Source organism: Nicotiana attenuata, unplaced genomic scaffold (genome assembly GCF_001879085.1).
Source record: "Nicotiana attenuata strain UT unplaced genomic scaffold, NIATTr2, whole genome shotgun sequence".
Lineage (NCBI taxonomy): Eukaryota > Viridiplantae > Streptophyta > Magnoliopsida > Solanales > Solanaceae > Nicotiana > Nicotiana attenuata.
In genome coordinates, this window is record NW_017672302.1 from 41,973 (window position 1) to 64,170 (window position 22,198).

The 22,198-nt window shown below is 36.0% G+C and overlaps 1 protein-coding gene across 1 annotated transcript in view; it reads left to right on the top strand.

The window, feature by feature from the left end:
• Positions 1–5,919: 5,919 nt before the first annotated feature.
• The window catches only part of LOC109212663 (translation initiation factor eIF-2B subunit epsilon), a 20,347-nt gene continuing 4,068 nt past the window's right edge, over positions 5,920–22,198 (top strand). The window contains exons 1-12 of the mRNA XM_019376331.1: positions 5,920–6,251; positions 6,436–6,666; positions 9,843–10,154; positions 10,780–10,887; positions 13,266–13,455; positions 14,142–14,404; positions 15,287–15,416; positions 16,890–16,960; positions 19,058–19,315; positions 19,403–19,479; positions 21,259–21,350; positions 22,049–22,131. Coding sequence (XP_019231876.1) covers positions 6,102–6,251; positions 6,436–6,666; positions 9,843–10,154; positions 10,780–10,887; positions 13,266–13,455; positions 14,142–14,404; positions 15,287–15,416; positions 16,890–16,960; positions 19,058–19,315; positions 19,403–19,479; positions 21,259–21,350; positions 22,049–22,131 — 1,965 coding nt within the window. The 5' untranslated portion in view covers positions 5,920–6,101. The remainder of the gene's footprint in view (positions 6,252–6,435; positions 6,667–9,842; positions 10,155–10,779; positions 10,888–13,265; positions 13,456–14,141; positions 14,405–15,286; positions 15,417–16,889; positions 16,961–19,057; positions 19,316–19,402; positions 19,480–21,258; positions 21,351–22,048; positions 22,132–22,198) is intronic.

Below are 22,198 nucleotides of genomic sequence, written 5' to 3' on the forward strand. Positions count from 1 at the left end.
TTCGGGGTTAGGCTGGATACTTACTGGGTACACGTCGATTTACGTACTCATACTACACTTGCTGCGCATTTTGTGCCGGTACATTTATGTCTGGTAGTCCTTTGAGTGCGGAAGCGCAGATGATGCGGGGACTTACCGTGAGCTGCATTTCATGTTATGATCCGCAGCCAGCAGAGCCTCCTTTAGAGTTATTTATATTTTTCCCGTCTAATTTGTATTCCGGACAGATGCTGTATTTTATTTTACTTCCTAGTTGATGCTTATGCACTTGTGACACCGGGTTTTGGGGGTGCTTACGGGTTATTCATTAATGTAGTTGCAAAAGTATTTCCATTCACTTTGTAATCCCATTTTGTACTATGTAATTAAAGAAATTATGATTTAAATACTAATATGAGTAATTAAAATAATCATTTATTGTTAGCTTGCCTAACAGCGGTGTTAGACGCCATCACGATCTTTAATGGATTTTGGGTCGTGACATATTCTTTGAGTGATTTGCGCAATTAGGCGATTTTTTTGCCGTTATTTAAGTTTCTTAACTGTTTAAATAAGAGCTTGCAGATAGAGTTTGAAACTTACGGGTCAAAACTTGGCTGCAAGTCCTGGCAGATACTAAGATGTTCAGATAAGTAGGACTTGTCACGAGTCCTAACAAATCATTAGAGCTCTAGTACAAATTATGTCACAAATTCGGCACCAATTATTCATAAATCCAAACGAATCGTCAAGACTTGCACAAAAATTTTGCCAACACAGTTTTTGTTCCAAATTGACCCAATTGGTCCAAACCAACTCTATTTGATATCCAGCCTTCTAATACCAATCACAACAATTATTGATTATTGGATTGAATTCAAAACTTCAAAGATCAATAGATGCACTTTGCCTTCTTTACCAATCAAGCTCAACAATTGTGTTCTTAAAAGTCCTTCAAACAAACCATTCCAAACCAACTACAAATATGAAACGAATATTTAATTTTCTACAAATCAAATGAAAAAGAAAAAAAGGAAAGGTAAACTCTAGCATATGATATATATTTATTTAACTTCTAAAATAAAGTACCATAAGGTACTATAGTATAATCAGTATCAATCGGGATGACAACAAATAAATTTCTTGGCTTCTCTTGAGGTTGGGTCGTGCCTCGCACGGGCACATATGTCTTTTTTTGTCGAACGCCATTTGCAATCTATATTATTATAAAAGTGGGAACCCCAAAAGTTAAAAAATAAATTACTAAAATGTCCTTCTAAATAATCTAAATACTTTACTTAAAAAAATTAAATAAAAACAACAAATTTATTTGAAAGGATACAACCCTTCAGATTAGTAACTATATTAGTGTTCGATTGATTTTGAACATCACAATTGGATTTTTGGGAATTATAATACCATTTAATTAATTAGATGTCAGCAAAAGACAACAATATCACATATCTCTTCTAAAAGTCTCCTATTTTTTCAAAAAATTGTATTATCGATATGATTCTATAATCTATATAGGATAAGTCATCAGCACTTCTAAGATTTTTGTCTTCCTAAATTACATTTTCATACTCCTCTATCCCAAGCATATTAGTTATACTATCCTGAATAATCTTTTTGTCCTTATTTGAAAACTAGCAACGTTAAAGAGCATTTCTATAGAAGATTATTAATTTTTCAATGCCTTACAAATAGCTTTTAAGATATAATTCAACGTTTATGAAACCAAAATAAATTAATTAACAACCCTTGCTCTTATTTTTAACACTTTATTATGTTCTTACCCTCATCAAACACTTATTTTCATTTCTCACATTTTTTTCTCTTGTGTACTTGATTGTTAGATTTTCGCTGGCGACTACTCTTCTCTTCCTCTGTCAGGCAAACTTCCATTATAGTGCACTGTGAGTTATAATAGATTTTTTAATCTATGCGCTTCTTGGTTTAATTCAATTAATGATTATCGCACAATAAATCGTTGCATATCTTTTGCAGAAAAAATATTAATGGTTATACAACAATATATAATTATTTTTTTAATTATAATTCTTCATGTATGTTGTTGAGTAATACAAAAATCAATTAGAACAAACTAAAAAGCATGACAATAAGTACTTCTATTGCATAATTAAATCTCTTATTTGTAATATTGTGATTTACGTTGTAACTTTTTCATTATCAGGTTATCCGAAACTAAAGTAGTCATACTTAGTAAATAGCAAAGCTATTAACTTGAAAAGAGAATTATTATTATTTTATGTAGTTTAATGGAGATAATGAATTAATACTTCTACATTAAAAGAAAAGAAAAAACAGACCATGTCAAAAATAATCTCAAAATAAGATACCTTGAACTAATTACTGAATAAATATTTCAAATTTATTATTCCGTTGGTTAGCCTTAAATTTTTTTAATGTGAAATATTAAATTGCTAATCTAATTAGTTTCGTTTCATACTATCATTTTTATGAAGACATTAGGGGTGAGCTTATGTTTGGTCTTTTTAGCCACTACACCACATTCACATATTATGTTGTTTGTTTAAAGTGTATTCTTCTTTTCAAAGTTTTACATCGAACAAACTTTTATTTGAAATTATTATCCGTTTCCTAACAGATTTAATATTGCATTTAATGTAAATACTATTTTGCACTCTTCTAACAGGTTGCTTAGATTACTCGGTTGCACAATTGGTAATATTTGTACTTTTTCGATATTAGAATTCTTTCAATATACTCCCTCCGGTCCAAAATAAGTAATTTTTTTGGATGTTTTCACACAAGTTAAGAAATCCACCTTTTAGTATTAATTAGCAATGAAATTGACCATATTAACCTTTACTATCTCACATAAACACTCCTAACACTTATTCCAATACCATTTACTTCAAGGACAATGTAGAAAAAAAAATAATTAATTCATTCTTGAAATCTGGAAAAATCACTTAATTTGGACCACAAGAAAAAGGCAAAAAAATCACTTATTTTGGACCGGAGGGAGTACTAACTAAAATAATAATAGCCATGGCTAGCTCAAGAAACAAAGCTTTTAATTTCTTTTAAAATTGTTTGTCTATTTTAAACAAGAATGTTAAATACACAACAAATCGAATGAAACCTGGCGAAAAAGAAGCGAACACTTTGCTGAGGAACAAAGCTTCATGTTTGTGTTTCTTCAAACCCCCTCGTCAGTCTTCTTGCATCTTTTCGAGCTTTGAAAATCGACTAAGCGTTGCGCCAAGCCTACTTGTGAAGAGAAGAGTCGTCGGGCTATTGCAGAGTGAAGGAAGGTGTCTTGTCTTGGCCTATGCCTACTTGTGTCAACACCCATAAAGTGCGGAATATCGTATATAATGTGATTATTATATATATTTATTTATTTATTTTTTAAAGTATATGTACTTTATTTAGTATTTAATTAGGAGGTTTCTCTTTTTCCTTAGGGAAAAGGATATCCCTTTGCCATTTCCTTGCGCTAGGCGTAGAGGAACAACACCAATCCATCCCGAACTTGGTGGTTAAACTCTACTGCGGTGACGATATTGTAGGGGAGGTCCTGCGGAAAAATAGCTCGACGCCAGGATGATAAAAAGCTTAACACCTCTCATTCTTATTACTTTTTCAATATGAAAACGAAAAAAAAAATGAAAAATCAAAAGGTCGTTTTAATCAAAACCTTAATTGTGACATCCCTTCTCTCCCACGGAAGCCTTTCTCCATAAAGTATGCCACTGGAGGGGTCCTTCCCTGCAATGTATGTAGGAGGGTCAGCTTCTACTTACTTCCTTCTAGAAGCGAAGGTTGGCAAGGAAGACCATTCAGTATACCAATGTTAGCGAATCAGATTCTTCAAAAGAAGAGTCCGCAGGGGCAGCAAATCTAGTTTCCAAATAAGTCAGAATCTTAGCGGAAGCTCTTCATTTGACAGCTATTCCTATGTCAGCTACTACTTTGTCAGAGGCTAAGTTCCCTCTATCTTCCGGGAAGGGAGTTGCCCTCATCGAACTGAATGTCTACCTTTCCCGCATTTGAAGACAGACTAATGTTTAAGACCTCCTGCTTTCATGGAGATCCTTTCTTCTCTGACCGCCGGAGATTATTCATATATGGATGAATAACCGTGAAGTTCGACAATCTTTTGAGGGACCGGCTGTCCCATGTTTGTTGTATTTCTGCAGGGGGAGCCCAACCCCGCTAACGCCGTGTTTTAGGGTTACAACGAGCTGGCCTCTGAGAGACTAAGTTGAGAGCGCTAGGTTCAAGCAACTTCATACCACTTCGTCCCTTTCACTCTTCAACCTGATCTCTACATTCATAGCTTGAAAAAGCTCACCTACTCCTTATCTATTTAAGACTTTCTTCTATCTACTTAATTTAAAAGGCGACCCGCCACGCCGGGCTATAAGATAAGATATAGTTCTTACGAATCTAAAGATCTCAAAATGGAAGAACGAGCTCTTTTGCTCGCCCCTATCTCTAAAGGGGCGTAAGCACTTCACTCGCTAGGGGATGTGATTCATTCACTTGCATTCCTGCTAGCACTACAAAAAGCTCCGGTCTTAACGCCCCTACACGTGAACGGACGCTTTGTCATTAGAGTTCAAAATTATTACTTTCTATCTTGTCTAAGCTTGCTGGATTTTCCTCATCCGCTGTATTGAATCAAATCCTCAGTAGCCATACCGAAAATGAACCAATGCCAACAGAGGAGTTACGGGCGAGCAAGAAAACCCTATCGAAGACGGGCTAACTCTCATATCGCTAGTTCATCCCGATAGAACGGAAGTGAGTAACCTGGAAAGCGAACCAGTCAAGCAAGTGAAATGATCCGTAAGGGGGGGTTAGCCTTTTCTTTATGATCACTCTTCTTCAAAATCTACATACTATGTGGTACAAGGGATTCCCAGCATCTCGTAGAAAAAGAGTATGTAATGTAGAATTTGAAGAAGAGTATTTGACTTTCATTATTTTTATTTCATTTTTTTTAATTGGAGTAGTGTGACTATGTTACTATTGACAGATTTCAATGCCATAAGACGTATCAATAGTTTTCTATTCTAAATAGAAAGAAAGTCAAATTTGTCTAAATACTAGACATAAGGAAGCAGGGGATAAGTGTGGGGAACAAAAAATCCTAGGAGGGATTATTTGTCTTCCTAGTCTTCGACACAAGAAAGCGTAAGAGCTACAATTCTTTCAGCGGGAGCAGTGACATTGAAAACGTCCTTAGGTCTTTGATTCATTCCTTGGCAGCTACCTTAACCCGAGGATCAAGCTTACCATAATGCTCCAATTGAAGTAGTTGATCCAACACAGTAATGACCTTCAGTAGTGCTTCTTCCCCGCATCGTTAGGTTGTGCCGAGTCAAATCTGCTCCATTTTTTTTCCGTTGCAGAAAAGAGATCCCCTCCCCTCGCTTTCAAAAATGATGAATATGAAGTCCGGGAGGCTGCAGGTACTATGGATCCTCTGACACCCAATCGGGTTGCCTTCCCAGGTCTCGCCGGTGTTGCCCGTAGGTCGTTTGAAGAAAAACAAACACGAAGCTTCGTTCCTCAGCAAAGTGTTCACTTCTTTTTAGCCAGGTTTCATTCGATTTGTTGTGGATTGGATGATGGAAAAACCAGTAATAAAAATAATATAAGCTAATCTTACATTGTTCATTATATATTTTATTTTTGTTTGTCCATTTGACTATCTCAAGTTCAATCAAAATGGTCATTTTGACATTGACTTAAATTTACCATAAGATGATCCAATATTAATCATTCACAAAAATTTACACTTTATTTTTTCATGTATAATTATTTATTCAAAGTTTTTTTCATAAAATTGATAATATTTTATAAAATCATACGGAACATAGCTAGGCGTGCCGAGAAACTAGTAAAAAAAATAAAATTGTAAGGTAACATAAGCTCGGTTCCAACTTCCAAATAGCCTACGCCCGGTTAACCCGACATTGATTTTGAACATCGAATCCAAATCAGCTCAAAATCCTACGCGACTGAAGAGAGAGGTTTTAGTTAGAACTGAAAGGCGAGGGTTTCACAAGCAAAAGGTATTCTGAAACCATCTTGTAGACCCGTACTCACTCACACACGTAGCAATGGTGGCAAAGAAAGGAGGAAGCAAAGGGGGAGGAATGGGGGGAGCAGATGATGCTGAAGAGGAATTGGCTCGTACCCCGTTGCAGGCTATTGTTTTGGCCGATAGTTTCACCACTAAGTTCCGACCCATCACTCTTGAACGCCCCAAAGTAATAAGCCTTACTACGCTTTCCCTCTTTTCCGTTGTCGTTTTTTTTCATATACATCGGATTTAAAGACAAATACTCGTGATTAATATCTGGTTCTAAAAGTTTTATGGGTTCCAGAAACTTGTGGTATCTTTATTGTATTGTTACTGGTGTTTACTATAGTTCAATGGTTTTGGAATTGCAGGTATTGCTACCATTAGTGAATGCCCCTATGATGGATTATACCTTGGCATGGCTTGAATCTGCTGGTGTGGAAGAAGTTTTTGTTTTCTGTTCTGCTCATTCTAAGCAAGTGATTGATTATTTGGATAACTCCAATTGGTTTGGCCAACCAAACTTTTCAGTCACAACGATTGAATCACACAATGCTATTAGTGCTGGAGATGCTTTGCGCTCCATCTATGAGCAACACGTGGTATGTAATAACATTTGCGTATCCAGTTGCCATCCTCCCCTCAAATTAAAAACTCTGTTAATTGACTTAACAGTTTATCGTACTTTCTTGCACAGAAAACAGTACATTTTTTCGTATGGTTCTCAAGTTATTGTCTTATACAGTCCATGATCTTTCTAGATCTTTTTAGGATCACATGGAAATAAGGGATTTTGTCCCCCCCCTCCCCCCCCCCCAAAAAAAAAAAAAAAAGGCACAGAACAATAAGGGAAATGGTAAAAGAAAAGTTTAATTCCTAACGCCTTAGACTTTATCACACAATTGGCATCCTATTGGTCATTACTTAGTTACCATATAGATGCCTTCGGGTTGCTACTGTTGTTTTTGTGTTTGAGAAGTGTGGAAAATACTACTAGTTAACCTCATTGCATTTATGCGATGTGCTCAAATAAGGTAGTCTTTAACTTGTTAATTTGAGTATGAGCTTTTTATCAATTTTATTGCTAAACAATCTGAGCTTCAGTCATGTTTTCTGTCTTGATAGTGTACGTCAGCTTGGGAAACAGTGGTATTTAAGTATATATCTTTAGATGACTTGAGCACAAACAGAACTACGCATTTTATTAGTCAGAATAAATAGGATTTCATATTAGCAGAGATGCCATACCAAAATTCTCTTGACAGGTGACATGAACAAGGATAATTTGAAGGAATCTTGTGATGGTTCGCATGGGGCAGGAGTGTGAAAGAAAGCCTAACCTTTTTTTTAGATGTTCTTGTAGTTAGGGTCAAGAGATTCCTACTTTGAGAAGTATGAAAAGCTGCTGGTATATGGGTGGAAATCTTTTTCTTTTTTATAACCAATAAATCCCTGAGAGGGAGTGCCACATGGTTTGACACTCGGTGGATAATAGACTTTCTACCCTTCACCACTTAACTACCAAGCTTTTGTATACGGCATGGTTTAAACTCTTTACGTGCGCGTAACTGACAATCATGTACTGTGGCCTTACCACTAAACCAAAGCCCTTGCGGCGGGCGGGTAATATTTTTAATGTTAGACATTTACACTATTCTAATAGGGTGAAAGATTTAGATTAAATTTTGTTTTTTGATAATCAGTACATGGATTTATAGAAGTTTTGAAATTGTGACAGCTTCAGCTGTGCTGAAGTTTTGTATGTTTGCAGTACCTTCTTGGTACATTAGTAATGATATTTACATTACCTTATTAAAAAAATAGGGTGAAAGATTGGGAAACATTATAGTCACATTTACATTGTCAGTAGCTACCCATGCAATAGTGGTTTCCTCTGTCACAGAGAAGTGACAGGGATAATCTATTTTACAGCTATCTCTGGTATTAAAGTAAGTATTTATGTGGGAAAAGTTACCTGTGGAAGTAGTACAACAAAAGTAAGTGGTTTCCTTAGTTACTCCGTGGTTCTTGGTTAACAACTAGGATAAAACTTGCACCAACAAGTTTTGGTGGAAATCAGAACCTGGTGTTTGAAAGATTAGAAAAGAATGATTGAGAGCATAGGGGAGAATACTCAAATTCTGGATGATCAATAAGCTTTCATCCAAGATATTGGACACTCGACACTATGCTCACTAAACAAGCATGAATAATATGCTCTTCTAGTAGTTTATGATCCATATTATCCTTGCTCGGATCTTTAGTATTCTCTTATTTATTACCTGTGTCTACTATTTAGGCAGAATACCCTCACCCATTCTTACTAAGAAACTGAAACTCTAAAAGAAGCCTCAAAAACAGAAGAAAGGGTGAAAAGTGAGGAAATATTGTAACATCTCAGTTATGTGTTCTTCTGAATAAAAGTTACATGCGTTTAAGTTCCTTTAACAACTGGTCAGCTAGCTTGCTCTATTTCACCTAAAGATTTTACTCTCACTACAATTTCACCAATTCCTCACATGTATGGGGCTCAAGGTTTGGTTCAGTGGTTAGGACGATCTGCAAGATGTGTGGATTGGGCGCACATCATGAGTTTAAACTCTATCGCTGACTGAAACCTGGTATTTAAGTGGGAGTAGGATAAAGAAGCGTCCATACTCCCCTGATGTTCAAACCTATGGTGTATGGACCAACCGGGTCGAGTCAACTAACTCACAGGGGATTTTCGGTTACCAAAAGCGAATTGCTCTCAATGTTTGAAATGTAGTTATTATAGTTAAAATTGGCCAGGTCCGGAGTACGCCGGGTCAACACTCTCTAAATTTCAGTATTGAATACAGACATCGATTGATAATCTTTAAATTCTATAAATCAGATTTCATGTTAAAGGTATTTATAAATGTTTGAGAATTTTGTAGTAAGAATTTTATTGGACTCCCCAAATAGTTATATTGCCATTCTTTTGTGACAAAATGAGTAGCTTTTCGCTTGATGCACAAACAATTCGGAGCTAGCAACAATGGATGTGCAAATTGTAGATCAGAGACTCATTTTTGATTCTTTTGTCTTTTGTGGCACAAGTGATCTAAAGATGGTTGTGAGGCAATGAGCATATTCTCTTTAAACTCTACCGTCACTTTCTCTCTAATGACTTCTATCAACATGGGAAATAGAAAAGCAAGAGCACACTTGGTTCTTGATGTTTTTCCCTTTCTTTGGTTGGGCATATATGAAGACGTTTCTGTTAAGATAGCTGTATTAATGCTTAATCTTGAATGACTTTATCCGAACTGGACTTGGTTGGATTCCTAGATTAGTCATTATGAAGTTGTGTTTTGGCAATTCATGATGCAAAAATTGTTTTCTTAGGAAATAGAGTTGTAAAATGAATCAAACAAGAGATGAAAACCATGGGAGACCAGGGTTCCAAACTTAGTAAAGGCAAAAAAAATTAAGGTGATTTCTTCCCATCCATATTAGCCTTGGTGGATAGAGTTACCCAATACTTGTGCTGGTGGGAGGTAGTAGGTGCCTGGTAAAATAGCTGAGGTATGCACAAGTTGGTCCTAACACCACCCTTATAGAAAAGAGAAAAGAATCAAATCAGGCCTTAAGCATTGTGTGCAGTCCATGTTTGTTCTCGGAGATGAGGAATGTTGTGCTGTCCTCTTTGCATTCACTGTTCTCTGTTTGCTTAAATTTGTGACTTAAATATTGTTGAATTTGGAGTAATCTTTTGTCAATGTGATTAGCTAACATAACTTTTGGGATTTTGAAGATACGCGGTGATTTTATCCTCGTCAGTGGAGATACTGTGAGCAACATGTCACTCTCACAGGCACTTAAGGAACATAAGGAGAGACGAAGAAAGGATAGCAATGCTGTAATGACCATGGTGATTAAACAATCAAAGCCTTCACCTATAACTCGCCAATCTCGTCTTGGAACTGAAGAGCTGTTCATGGTAATTGATCCAGAGACTAAGCAGCTGCTGTATTATGAAGACAGGGGGGATAATTTAAAAGGATATTTGTCTCTTGATAAGGCATTGCTTGCTGATACGTCCATTTCCCTTCAGAATGACAAGCAGGTTTGTTTAGTTACTCTTGTTGTATTATTGCTAGTGTTACTAGTACTGCTGCTAGTTTCAGCAATGTTCTTGTAAAGGTGTGTTGCATGATCTGGTTTTAATTACTTTGAGAAAGAATGAAGTCCTTGGATGAGCTGTACCAGTGGTTGCCTTTTCCTTTTCTTTCCTTGAATTTGATGACTCTGTTATTTACATATTATATCTGTTAAAATGAAATGTTTATTTCGAATTCAATGCAAATGTTTTGCAATACTCAAAATATTTGTGGTTCATATGCTTTTTTTGCTCAATAACAACTGCTGGAGTTTAACGTAGTTTAGGTATCACATCTGGTGAGTTTTGTTAACTTTCCTTTTTCACTATTCTAATCTTATTTGTTATTTGCTATGTTTTTCAATGTATGTTTGCTTCTTTCCTAGTAAATACCCTCATTAACAGATGAACTAGTAAGAAAAGCCTAGTTTGTTGTAGTTAATTGCTATCTATTTTGTAGTTTTGGATTTCATAGTTTACTCCTCACATATGATGCTATTTCCTTCCATTATCTTGTTTTGGAGAAGGCTTCTAGTTATTGTCATTTCTGTCTATTTATTCTTGTGATTAGTGATTGGTGCGTTGGTTGCAGGATTGTTACATTGACATCTGCTCCCCAGAAGTTTTAAGTCTTTTCACTGATAATTTTGACTATCAACATTTGAGGCGTGATTTTGTCAAGGGGTTGCTCGTTGATGATGTATGTATTTCCCTTTGTATTTTATACTACTTCTTTTGAGCAATGTTGTGCTAGTCCTCAAGAAAAAAGAGAGTGAGGTCAAACCAAAAAGCAATTCCAAGTGTGAATTGGAAAAAATGTTCCAAGTGCAGTTTCACCCTACAATCTTACAACTGGTTGTGAATGGTCTGTGCAGGGTGTCAATATCTTCATTTGTAAATTTTTGCTGTGTAACGGATGAATTAGTTATATGTCATAATTTTTGCACTTTGTTGGACCTAAGTAAATAAATAAATATGTTCATTTCATAACAATTTAAACTATTAAATCAAGTGGTATATATAATCTAACAAATCAAGTGGTATATATAATCTAACATTGTATTGTGTCCAATTTTGATGAACCCGTTCTCTTGCCCGTAAGCTCATGAACACTTTAGTTCATGTTTAAATCCTAAAATTGTGTTCTATGTGCGTGAGGAAGGGGTTTAGAAATCTATAATGACCTACATCAGGTGTAGAATATACATAAGAAGGTATACAGAGGCCTTTAGCATATTCCACAATTGTTAAAGTTTAGTTGGATTCTTATGATCTTTCACATATTATGAGAGTACGTAACCTTTCATGTGTATGGAACGATTGAAAATAATCCGGTCCTTATGTGAGGAGTCGTGTTGGAGACTTAACTAATAAATGAATGTGCTTCAAATAGTTTAAGCTTTCGATACTACTCACAATAGCTTACTCATTTGAAAAAATGTCGGTGTACCTCTTGCAATTTACGACTTAAAGAATTGGAAACATAGTCAAGTGCATCTAATATAGTTGAGCTCCTGAAAGTTCTAGCTTAAGGCAGACTGAGTATATTTTCTTCATGTATATAGATATCGAGCTAACCCTTAGGGGTTGGCCTGGTGGCAATAGACTTGAGCCTTGGGGTTTGCTCCCTTTCAAGGTCTCAAGTTCGAAACCCACTGGGTGCAAACAATTTCTGAGGGCCATCGGGCTGGGTAAAACCTGAATTAACCGTGGTGCACTTGCGGGAAACTCCTTGCCGAGGGCCTGTGCACCCCCGGGATTAGTCGGGGCTCTTAGAGACTCGGACACCCGGTGCAAATCAAAAATATATAGATATCGAGCTAGAGAGAGATGTCCATGCAATAGATTGAAAGCGCATAAGAGGGAGAAATTTACTAGGTCCTGAGATTTAGAAGGGATTTACAAGTTTAAAGTTTGGTGAAAATACTCTACAAACAAAACACTACATTCACTAGCTTGGGCTCGTGGAAGTGAGGGCGAGAGATGGTGGTGCATTCTTAGTAAACATCATACTATCAAAATCTTTTGGCGAGGTAGGCGTCAGGCTTCCCTCATGTTTCAGTTTGGATGCCTAGAGTGCCTAGGAGGTGTATTTCTTTGCCTGGTTGGAAGCAAGGGGAGGGCGATCTGATAGTTGAGAATTTGAGGAGAAAGAGGATTATATACGTTAGTTGGTGCTTTATGTGTAAATGTTCAAGCAAAGATGTCGATCACGTATTATTGCATTGCCAAGTGGTTCGTCTATGTGGGTTGTATTACTGGTTTAGGATGTAGTCAATGGTGCCTGGTTCGGTGAAGGACATGTTACATATCTTGAGCTTTAGAAGGAAAAGTAAATGCAGAGCATGGAAAATTGTCCCCTTAGCCATAATGTGGGTCTTGTGGAAGGAGAAACATGAAATCTTTTAAGGGGATAGAAAATGATTTTATACATTCACGGAATGGCCTGTTTTTCTTAGTTAGCTTTTGGTGCACCCATAGATGTTCCTGTTTGTATGGAAGATTGTGTGTCATTTGTAGAGGATCATATTCCTGTGTAGGTTGTTCGCCTTTTAGTACAGTGCTTTTATACAAGAGTTGTCCTAATTAATTATTTACTTTATAAAAAAAGGTACATATCCTTCACTTGTAGAATGTCTCTGCCCCTCTCTGACAACTCACAATTGACAAAATTTTGGTTTTGGCATATCTTATGTTGGACCTGGAAACATGATTTGATTGTCTTTTGGCTTGTGAACTCTGAAGTATGTTACGAATTGGAGACTCATGAATGCTCAATTTTTCCTTCTCTTCCACCTAAATTCCCCCTTCTTTTTATAAGGTCTAAATGTGTCTGATTTCTTTGTATTGAGCAAAAGATACCTAATATGTACTATGTCATTTAATTAAAAGGCAGAAAAGAGAAATTGTGTAGTATACGGTTTCCTTCAATTGAAACATGGTACTATCCATCTTTCATGGTCAGCTTCTTTAGGTATTAATATATCAATTGAAATCTGTCTCCATGTTTGTGCAGGTGAGCATCTTTTCTTGCTCTGTACATGCATCTCTTTATTCTCAACTTACTTTTTCTTTCAGATTATGGGTTATAAAATCTACACCCATGAAATTCATTCAAGTTATGCGGCAAGAATTGATAACTATAGAAGTTATGACACCATTAGCAAGGACATAATTCAGCGATGGACATATCCCTTGGTGCCTGATGTCCAGTTTTTTGGAAATTCTGCTACTAAATTGGAAAGGCAGGGCATGTATCGAGCACCTGGTAAGGACCGACTCCCTCTTATCTTCTCGCACACTGGAACATGTTGCTATTAACTTATGATTGAGATTTTGGAAATGTTGAATATCAATATTTGGTATTCTCTACTTTCTTGGTAGATGGATTGTATACATGAGTTTCTTTCCCGCATTAATAAAATTATTTACCTTATCTGAAAGAATTTATTGAATATCAATTTCAAAGCTGGGGCTATCTTAGCTACTGAACAAGAAAGACTGATGGATGAAATTTAAAGGACACATAATGGCTTAAAAAAATACAGTGATCTAACAGGTTTTGCTCTTTGCAGGATTTAGCTTTTGTTGCTTTAATATCTGATGTGCTTGTCATTGAGGATTCGTGTAGCTGACCCCATTTAATTTGAGATTGAGGTGTAGTAGTTTTTCTACAGCATCTGATGTCCTTGTAAGTTGTAGGGTTTTGCTGCTAGAAGCCTAGAACATATGCTGTATAATAGAGCAAGCTAGAATATGTGCGTTATTAGATATTATCGAAAAAGATACGAAGGATTTAGCTGTGTCCACTCTTTATTCCTGATTGATATTTGTTCACATGTGATATTTTATGCTCATATCATCCTGCATGGACCTTTATGTGAAAAATGGTACAGATGTAGATCTTGATTTTTTGGACTCTATTGACATTGTTGTTTACCTGTCATTTCGCAGAAATTAAGCAATCCCGCTCAGCGAAAATCGGTCCCTTTACTGTAATAGGGACTGGAACCAGTATTGGAAACAACACAGAGATTTCAAACTCAGTTGTTGGGGAAGGTTGCTCAATTGGGTCAAATGTCACAATTGAAGGTTGCTATATATGGCATAACGTCACGATTGAAGATGGCTGCAAATTGAAGCACTCAATAGTTTGTGACGGTGTGACAATGAAGTCTGGAGCAGCTTTAGAGCCTGGTGTTGTCTTGTCTTTTAAGGTATTTAAAGTGCTATTAGCGAAACAAGAAAAGACGCTTCTTTTTTTCTGGATGTACTAGTGACACCTGGTGTTGATGAATTTCAATTAAGCAACTCACGCATCGTATACTTTGCCTGAAGACATTCATCTCTCAGGAGGCTGATACCAGATTATTCATGTTAAGCTTTCTTGGCGCATCTTTCCAAACATGCAGTTTACCTTTTACATGTTTCTTGCTTTTGACGAAGATCTAGGCTAGTCCAGCTTGTTTAAATGCCTTTAATACAACATCTTACTAAATAAAAAAAAGTTCTGCTTCTTTAAGCATTTATTTGTCAATAAATTGGTCAGTTTGAATGAAGCTATGCTAAATCGTATCAGGAGTTTCCAACCTTCCTCAATGCTTTGGAAACTCCTCATCTTCAAAGGGATGTATAGTAAACTGAAAGCAGAACTTTGAGTCCGAAGATCAGGCTTCTATCTTATGCTAAACTGATATAACTGAGTTGTGGCGTAGAGGGTTATTCCACTTGAACATGGAAGAAGCACTCCTAACTTAAAGGGTTTAGACCATGCAAAATCAGTATTGAGGTAGAGATCATATGTCAAATTGAAATTCTTGATTTGAACATGAATGTTTCTTAATCACTCGGTTACTTTTAACTTGTTTCTGCTTACAACAATATGTTCTTTCTATTATTTTTCTCATAATTTGCCTTTGCCTCCTTGTAATGGTTCTTGGTTGTACTTAAAACTGTTACAAACCAATGTTGCACAGTCACATACCTATTTCTCCTTGCTTTAGGCAGCACCAACATTTTTGTCTGTTTGATGATTCCAGCCTTTCGCTTTTTTATACTTTGAAACCAATCAATCATAGCATATATGCCTTTGTCTTCAGGTTGTGGTTGGCAGTAATTTCCTTGTACCTGCTTACTCCAAGGTATCTTTGCTTCAGCAACCTATAAAGCAAGATAGTGATGAGGAGCTGGAATATGCTGACAATAGTAGTGGGATCACTGAAAGTCCATGTAACCTTTCTGACTCTTTTATATCGTATTTTGGTGCAATGATAATAAAATTTGGCTCGTATTTTTCTAAATTGTATAAGATACCCAGGTGGAAAGATACTAGCCTTATTATGCTTCATTCTTGTCTCTTAGTTTACACTTTCCGATTTGCCCTGTGGACTTCCAAACAAATATGCACTTCGAACAAGTATGCACTCCTAAACTGTTTCTTAGATCTGAAGTACGGTAAAGAAAGCAATTCTTGTCTATGCTTGAGAATGGTTTCCGAGTTAGTCAAATAAACATCATAGACTCCTATGCCAAATTACTTGACCTAGTTTCCTTCCTAATCCCCCTAAATTTGAGATTTTCCCAGAATAGGGAATCCAAAATCTCCAATAGTTTTGACACTCAAATTTAGGACGTATTAGGAACAAAGCTAGGTCAAGTATTTTGGCATGGAGAAATATGATTAGATGGCTACCCGAAAGGCGTCTAGTAATGTTATGAGGTGTGCGTTGGATGTTTGCAAACTAGGTTAAAATTTGGAAAGACAATCAAATCAATATAATGTACATAAAACATGTATTCCATTTATATCATTTTTTGTTTCGGGCAATGCTTTAAAAGGTAAAGATTGGACTCATTTCGAGACTTCAAAATGGGACGAAGTGCCTCTAAACACCCTAAAGCGACCATGGAGGGCTAAAGTTTTCATGGGGCTAACATCTTGATAGGTGACATACTTTGAAAGCACCTTGATAGGTGATGTTCGTTCTGTGCACACATTACGCTTTGATTGTCTGTCCTGTACGTCTCAAAAGAGTACTGAGCACGTTTTATACCTTCGATTGTCTGTCTTGTACACACTAGAATATTTTTTTTAAATTTCTTCTCAGTATTTCAGTATATACAGTGTGTTGTTTTATAATGAAGAATTTGTTAGATTATTGTTTGTAGATATTATTGTGCTTAGTTAAATCAAGTTCTGTGCATTTTGGACTCTCCCTCTCTCTCTCTCTCTCTCTCTCTCTCTCTCTCTCTTTATATATATATACATATGTGTGTGTGTGTGTGTGTGTACACACACATATATATTACGTATATTTACGGTATTTACATATATATTACGTATTTTCCATAATATTTATATTTTTCTCTGCTAAAGATATTAAAAATAAAAAATTCGTAGGCATTCCCAACTGCCTTGGGGCTAATGGCCCGCCCCTTGTAAGTAAATATCTTTTTCTATTTTGGTTTTGGAGAAGGGAATTGAGTCAAATGTAATTCTCAGTTTTGCGGAGTCAAACTAGTTTCCTGTCTGCTAGACATTAAACTAAGAGTCTTAAGATGTGCATCTTGTCCTTGTTCATAAACTGTATCTTCTGGTTTTTTACTTAAATTTGTTGTTATTATAATTATAGTTTTTTTTTAAAATATTCTCTTCTCCTATAATTTATGAGTTAACAAACCTTTAAATTGAATTTTACACAGCTATCTCTGGTACTTTGGTTGAGTTGAATGAGGAAGAGAGGACCGAGTTAGCTGACTCGCAAGAGTACGAGGTTGGTTTCAAAGCTTGCTACTTTCCCTCTATATACGAGAGACCTATTTTATATCCCTTTTTGCATTTGTCTCTATCTGTAATTTTGATTTCTTTGGTGTTACTGTTATCATAAGATTTATCTTTTTTCTTTCTGTTTGACTGTATGTTCACTCACTTAATATAACTTATTCTAGTATATATTCTTCGTGTCAAGAGTTAAATGTTTCTGCAGTTTTAGCTAATTAAATAGTAGTCATGGACACAAATACAGAGCCAAAATTTCAGCATCGAGTATATGACAATCTCTGGGATTTGCTATCAATCAATGAACTGCCCAATCGCATCAATGCCAAATTAGTTGGTATCGTCGGATATGTAAATCCTATGTATCCATTCCACTGTACTTGGGCCAAATTCAATACAATGCTAAATAACTTGCTTTAATGCGAACACGGGTTTTTTAAAAGTGGATATTCTCAAAATTCATGCTTGTCTTAGCTCTTAACACTGGGATGCAAGTCTCTAATTTTACAAAATGGACTCCTGTCAAAAACAAGACTTGAATGTAAGTATTACAACGATAACTAAGCATAATCCTAAGTAGTTTCTATGGATACTTTTTTCCAATTGGTTATTCTTAGTTGAGTTCGCAGATATAGAGTGGTGAAGGTTAAGTTAAGTTCGCATTGATTATGAGAAATCATTAAGTTCACATCGATAAGAGAAATTATAGGTCATTCAGGCAACTTTTCTCCATGTAATTTTAGGTCTCTCGTCCCTTGTTAGCACCTTTAGTCATCATTTTCTCGCACATATTAATCAGGCATATATAGGACATGGACTTTGTAAGCGAGCTTCTTGCACCCCTCTCGGATGTGATCAATTGTAGTCTTATCCGGTTTGTATGCCCACATTAACGTATGTATTTCCGCATTACTCATCTTGTTGATATGTTGGGCTTCTAGTGGCCAGTAGACACTCCCACATAACATTGTTGATGTCACTATTGTTTTATAGAATCTGCGTTCACTTTGTCAGCATCTTCGTAACTCTCTTCCATTTCTACCTTCTAATTAGTTTGTGTTATCTTCATCTATCTTGTCATTCTCAGGGAAGACTGTAGCCTAGATATCTGATTTGTCTGCATTTTGGAACCACATCCCGTCTAATCTCACATCAACTTCATTCTTCTTATGGGAGCTAAACTTGAGCGAACTTATTCTCTCATACTTTTACTTATCCTAAGATCCTTGTAACTCACTACAATGCTTCAATTGTACTTTGCTTGTATAACAGTTCAACTAGGCCTTGGAGGTTAGCTACTTTCAAGTCCGGAAGGTTCCTGCTAACCCTTATGTCTCAATGAACTCTCACTTCTTGTAATCTCCAGATATGTCGTACTGTCACCTCTTTCTGGTTCGAGATATTGTAAATGTTCGCGAATGTGAGTCTCATCGCCACATCAGTTGTGACTTCAAAAGTTGATTCTGCTTTCATTCCCTACCCTGAAAGTTATGTTGCTGATGAAGTTTTCCCCATCCTTTTATAATACAACAACAACAACAACAACCCAGCAAAATCCCACAAGTGGGGTCCGGGGAGGGTAGAGTGTACGCAGACCTTACCCCTACCCCGAAGGAGTAGAGAGGAAATGTGAAGTTTTACTTCAACATCTCCCTTCCACAGTTCCCTACTTTTTCGCTGTCACCTCATTCCACAGAGTGTGCTGCTCAATCCCTAATCTCTAAAACCATTTCCTTAGCAGGGCCTTGTTGAAAAATCGGAGATCTGTGACCTCAAGGAACCCCTCCCCCTTCCAACCCAATTTATTTGGAGATGTAACGTCCTCCTAGCTGACTAAGTGGACTTCCTGCCGTATTTGTTGAATCCCATAAAAAGTTCCAATCCAATGTGACATTGGTGCGGGTCTGTGAAGCAACAATGTGAAGTCGTTTAGGTGTAATTCAATCTTTGAGTTGCTGTTCTTGGGTGTCCAAAATAGAAAACAAATGGAAGTAGTTATTCTAACACATCTGTCTGATATCTAGTTTGAAAAGCCAAAGATATTATGATGCATTTGTTGTTTGTTTTCTTATACTTTATCCTCATTTTCCAGGTTGGTGATGGTGGAGTAGGTTTCATATGGTTAGTCAGTGAGGGTGGGCAGGAAGAAGAATGGAGACATTCTGTTGCACCAATTCCTGTGGATAAACTTGTTGGGATCATGCAAATAACTAATGATGAAGCAGATATATCAAACGAAGACGGTGCCTTTCTTCCACCTTCTGGAGAACTGGGACCTGACTCTATCACTAATGATTCTAATGAAGATGGTGAAGACACTAGAGATGACTCTGTAATTTTTGAGAGAGAAGTAGGTCTTGATGGGACTATTTTATATTTTGATCAGTTCGCAAAACTGTATCGTAGATTAAGATCTCCTTTCCATTTGTCATTGCAGGTTGAAGCAACTTTTCAAAGGGCTGTAGAGGAAGAAGTAACAGAAGACCATGTAATTTTAGAAGTTAATGCATTGCGGTATGTTACTAGAACTCAATCTATATCCTACATTCTTGAAATTTGTGTCTGGAGAAAAGCTTTTTTCCTTGAATTAACTTTTGCTCTTCCCTCCTGTTAGCTCCAGTTGGTGTTTTATTTCTTGCCATTTTTACTACAAGAATTTCCACTTACTGTACATTCTGTAGGGTGATAAGTGTGCACCCAAAAGTTCTATTTCTTGTCCTTTGGACAGTTTCTTAATTTATGCTTCTATTAACCAAAGAGGGTTGAAGTGCTAATTGGCTTGGTTTATCTTTGCAAAGTTAATGCAGCAGCTTTCCTCTCCTCTTTCAGTGTTCTTCTTACTCAAAATCTCATCATATTTCTTTAGGGTATTTTTGTACATCTTACCATCTTCAAGTATGTATTTCGCTTCGTACTTTTTATGCCTACCTCCTGCGAGAAAGTGTCAAGCTTCTTTTGCCTTTGACCTTTCCTTTTATTATTGTACTCCTCTACACTGTATATGCAAACTTACTGTGGTCGAATTCCCTAGTCTTGTGTTGTTTGTCTTGCTCTGATTAGACCCTAAATTTCAGAGTACAATTGAAAATATTCTAGAAAGTATTACGTAAACATCAATACGGAAGCCTCAAGATTATATGTAGATATTGCTTAGGAAATTTGTGGCCGCCTGCCTTTATATCAACAACCTGCATTTATCTCTTGTATGTTTTCACATTTGCTACCACTCTGCACCATCCTTATTTATTTCTGAGGGTTAGTGGTGTTCATTACTCGGATTAAACCGAAAAATTAAACCGAACCAAACCAAAATTTTAGTTTGGATTGGTTTTTTTGGTTTGGTTTCGGATTGAGAAATTAAAAATTTTGGTTTTTTTGGTATGCTTTCAGATTTAAGAAAATAAAAGCCGAAAAACTAAAAAACCAAAATATTTAATAATATACATTACTTTTATTTAACATGGAGTACCATTTACGGGAGTTAGAGTTTGAGTGTTTTATCACTTTCAGCCTTGCTTACTTATTGAACTATTTTTACTAGGATCTAGGGAATATAACGCCTTATTCTTCATCTTTACAATATAACCCTTTGTTCCTCATCTTTACTAAGAAGTATTTTGATTGTGAAGCTTTCATCAAAAGTTTCATTTTTTCTTCTGGTTCTAATAAATTGCAAGCAAGAATTAATCTCATTTGAACTTGGATTATGGTTTGGATTTTTTATTTTTATGTTTGGACATGTTACTTTTAAAAATTGTGTTTTCAAAGATTTACCTGTGACTAATATTAGAAACTTTATTAAGAGATGTAATATTATTACTTCTCATTCTCTATAATATTTATTTTTTCACCATGAAATATAAATATTCGATTATGTTAATTATTTTGTATGGCATAATCAAATAACCGAATAACCAAACCGGAAAACTCCGAACCGAAAAGAATACCAAACCAAACCAAACTAATCCGAAAAACCGAAACCGAACAGTGCAAAAATAGAATCGAAAAACCGAATGCACACCCCTACTGAGGGTAGACGGAGAAACATATTTTCATAGGAAAAAAGTGTACACGTACTAGTGGCCTTGAGGCTTGGTGATTGTTGTTACATTTAAATTTCAGAAGTAATTCACGAGATCATGCACTATGTGTTATTTGTCAGGAGTCCTTGTTTTGCTCGAAGACTTATTTATTTCTGAGGGTAGACGGAGAAACATTTTGTCATAAGAAGAAAGTGTACACGGACTAGTGAAATTCAGATTGTTTATGCGGTCCTTCTCTATTTCATTGCAGGTTGTCATACAATATGACATCTGCAGACTGTGCTGGTGCCTTGTTTTATTCAGTGATGAAATTGGCATTGGATGCTCCGCATGACTCACCTAGTAAGTTTTCCTTTTATTTTTGTGTTTCCCACTACACAAGGTTGTTGTAAATTGTAACCATCTGTAGGTTGTTTTTTCTACTGCAATTTGACATAGAGTGCCGAGTTTTTGGCATTTTGTGGTGAGCGGTGCTAATATTCCTGTTTCTTTATCAAAGAGAGATTTTCCTTTTTAAAGTGTAGATTCATATTCCCTTTATCAACTTGGATATCAACACCAAATGGAGATCTGTTGCTTAAATTGAAAGATCATTTAATATGCATGTCAAGTGTTGAAGCTATATGCCCTTAAAGCTATAAGCCAATTACAAATAGTGGCACTTTTCTTAAGGTAAATAACTTGGTAATGGTCTTATGGCTTCCACTTCCAGTTTCTGATATTAATTTTCTACTCTTTGTTGGTGTTCAGTTGTTTGCTATATATGTGCATTTGCACTTATTTGTTCGTTATTTTGCTCTATAAATATGATATGGTTTAGATACTGAGTTTTAATTATTCATTTCATCCTTCTCTTAATCTCAGACACTAATATTTGGCAAGATATAAAGAATTTAGCTAGATGCACTTTCTTTCGTCTTTACTTCAACCTCTTTTCTTTCTGGAAGTGGCTAAATTATTTGTCTAATATTTTTATGCTTATTTTGTCTGCTTATGTTGTATAGTTTGTGTATTCATCACATATATATTTTTTTTTCCAGTTGAATTGGTCAAGAATGTTGCTACCGCAGTTAAAAAATGGAAAAAGCTTCTGAAATATTACTTGCCAAGCATTGATGAAGAGGTTAGTGTATTTTGTATTTTATTTATAGATTGCTACTCATGGCTTGTAGGTAAAGAAACTCCCCCTC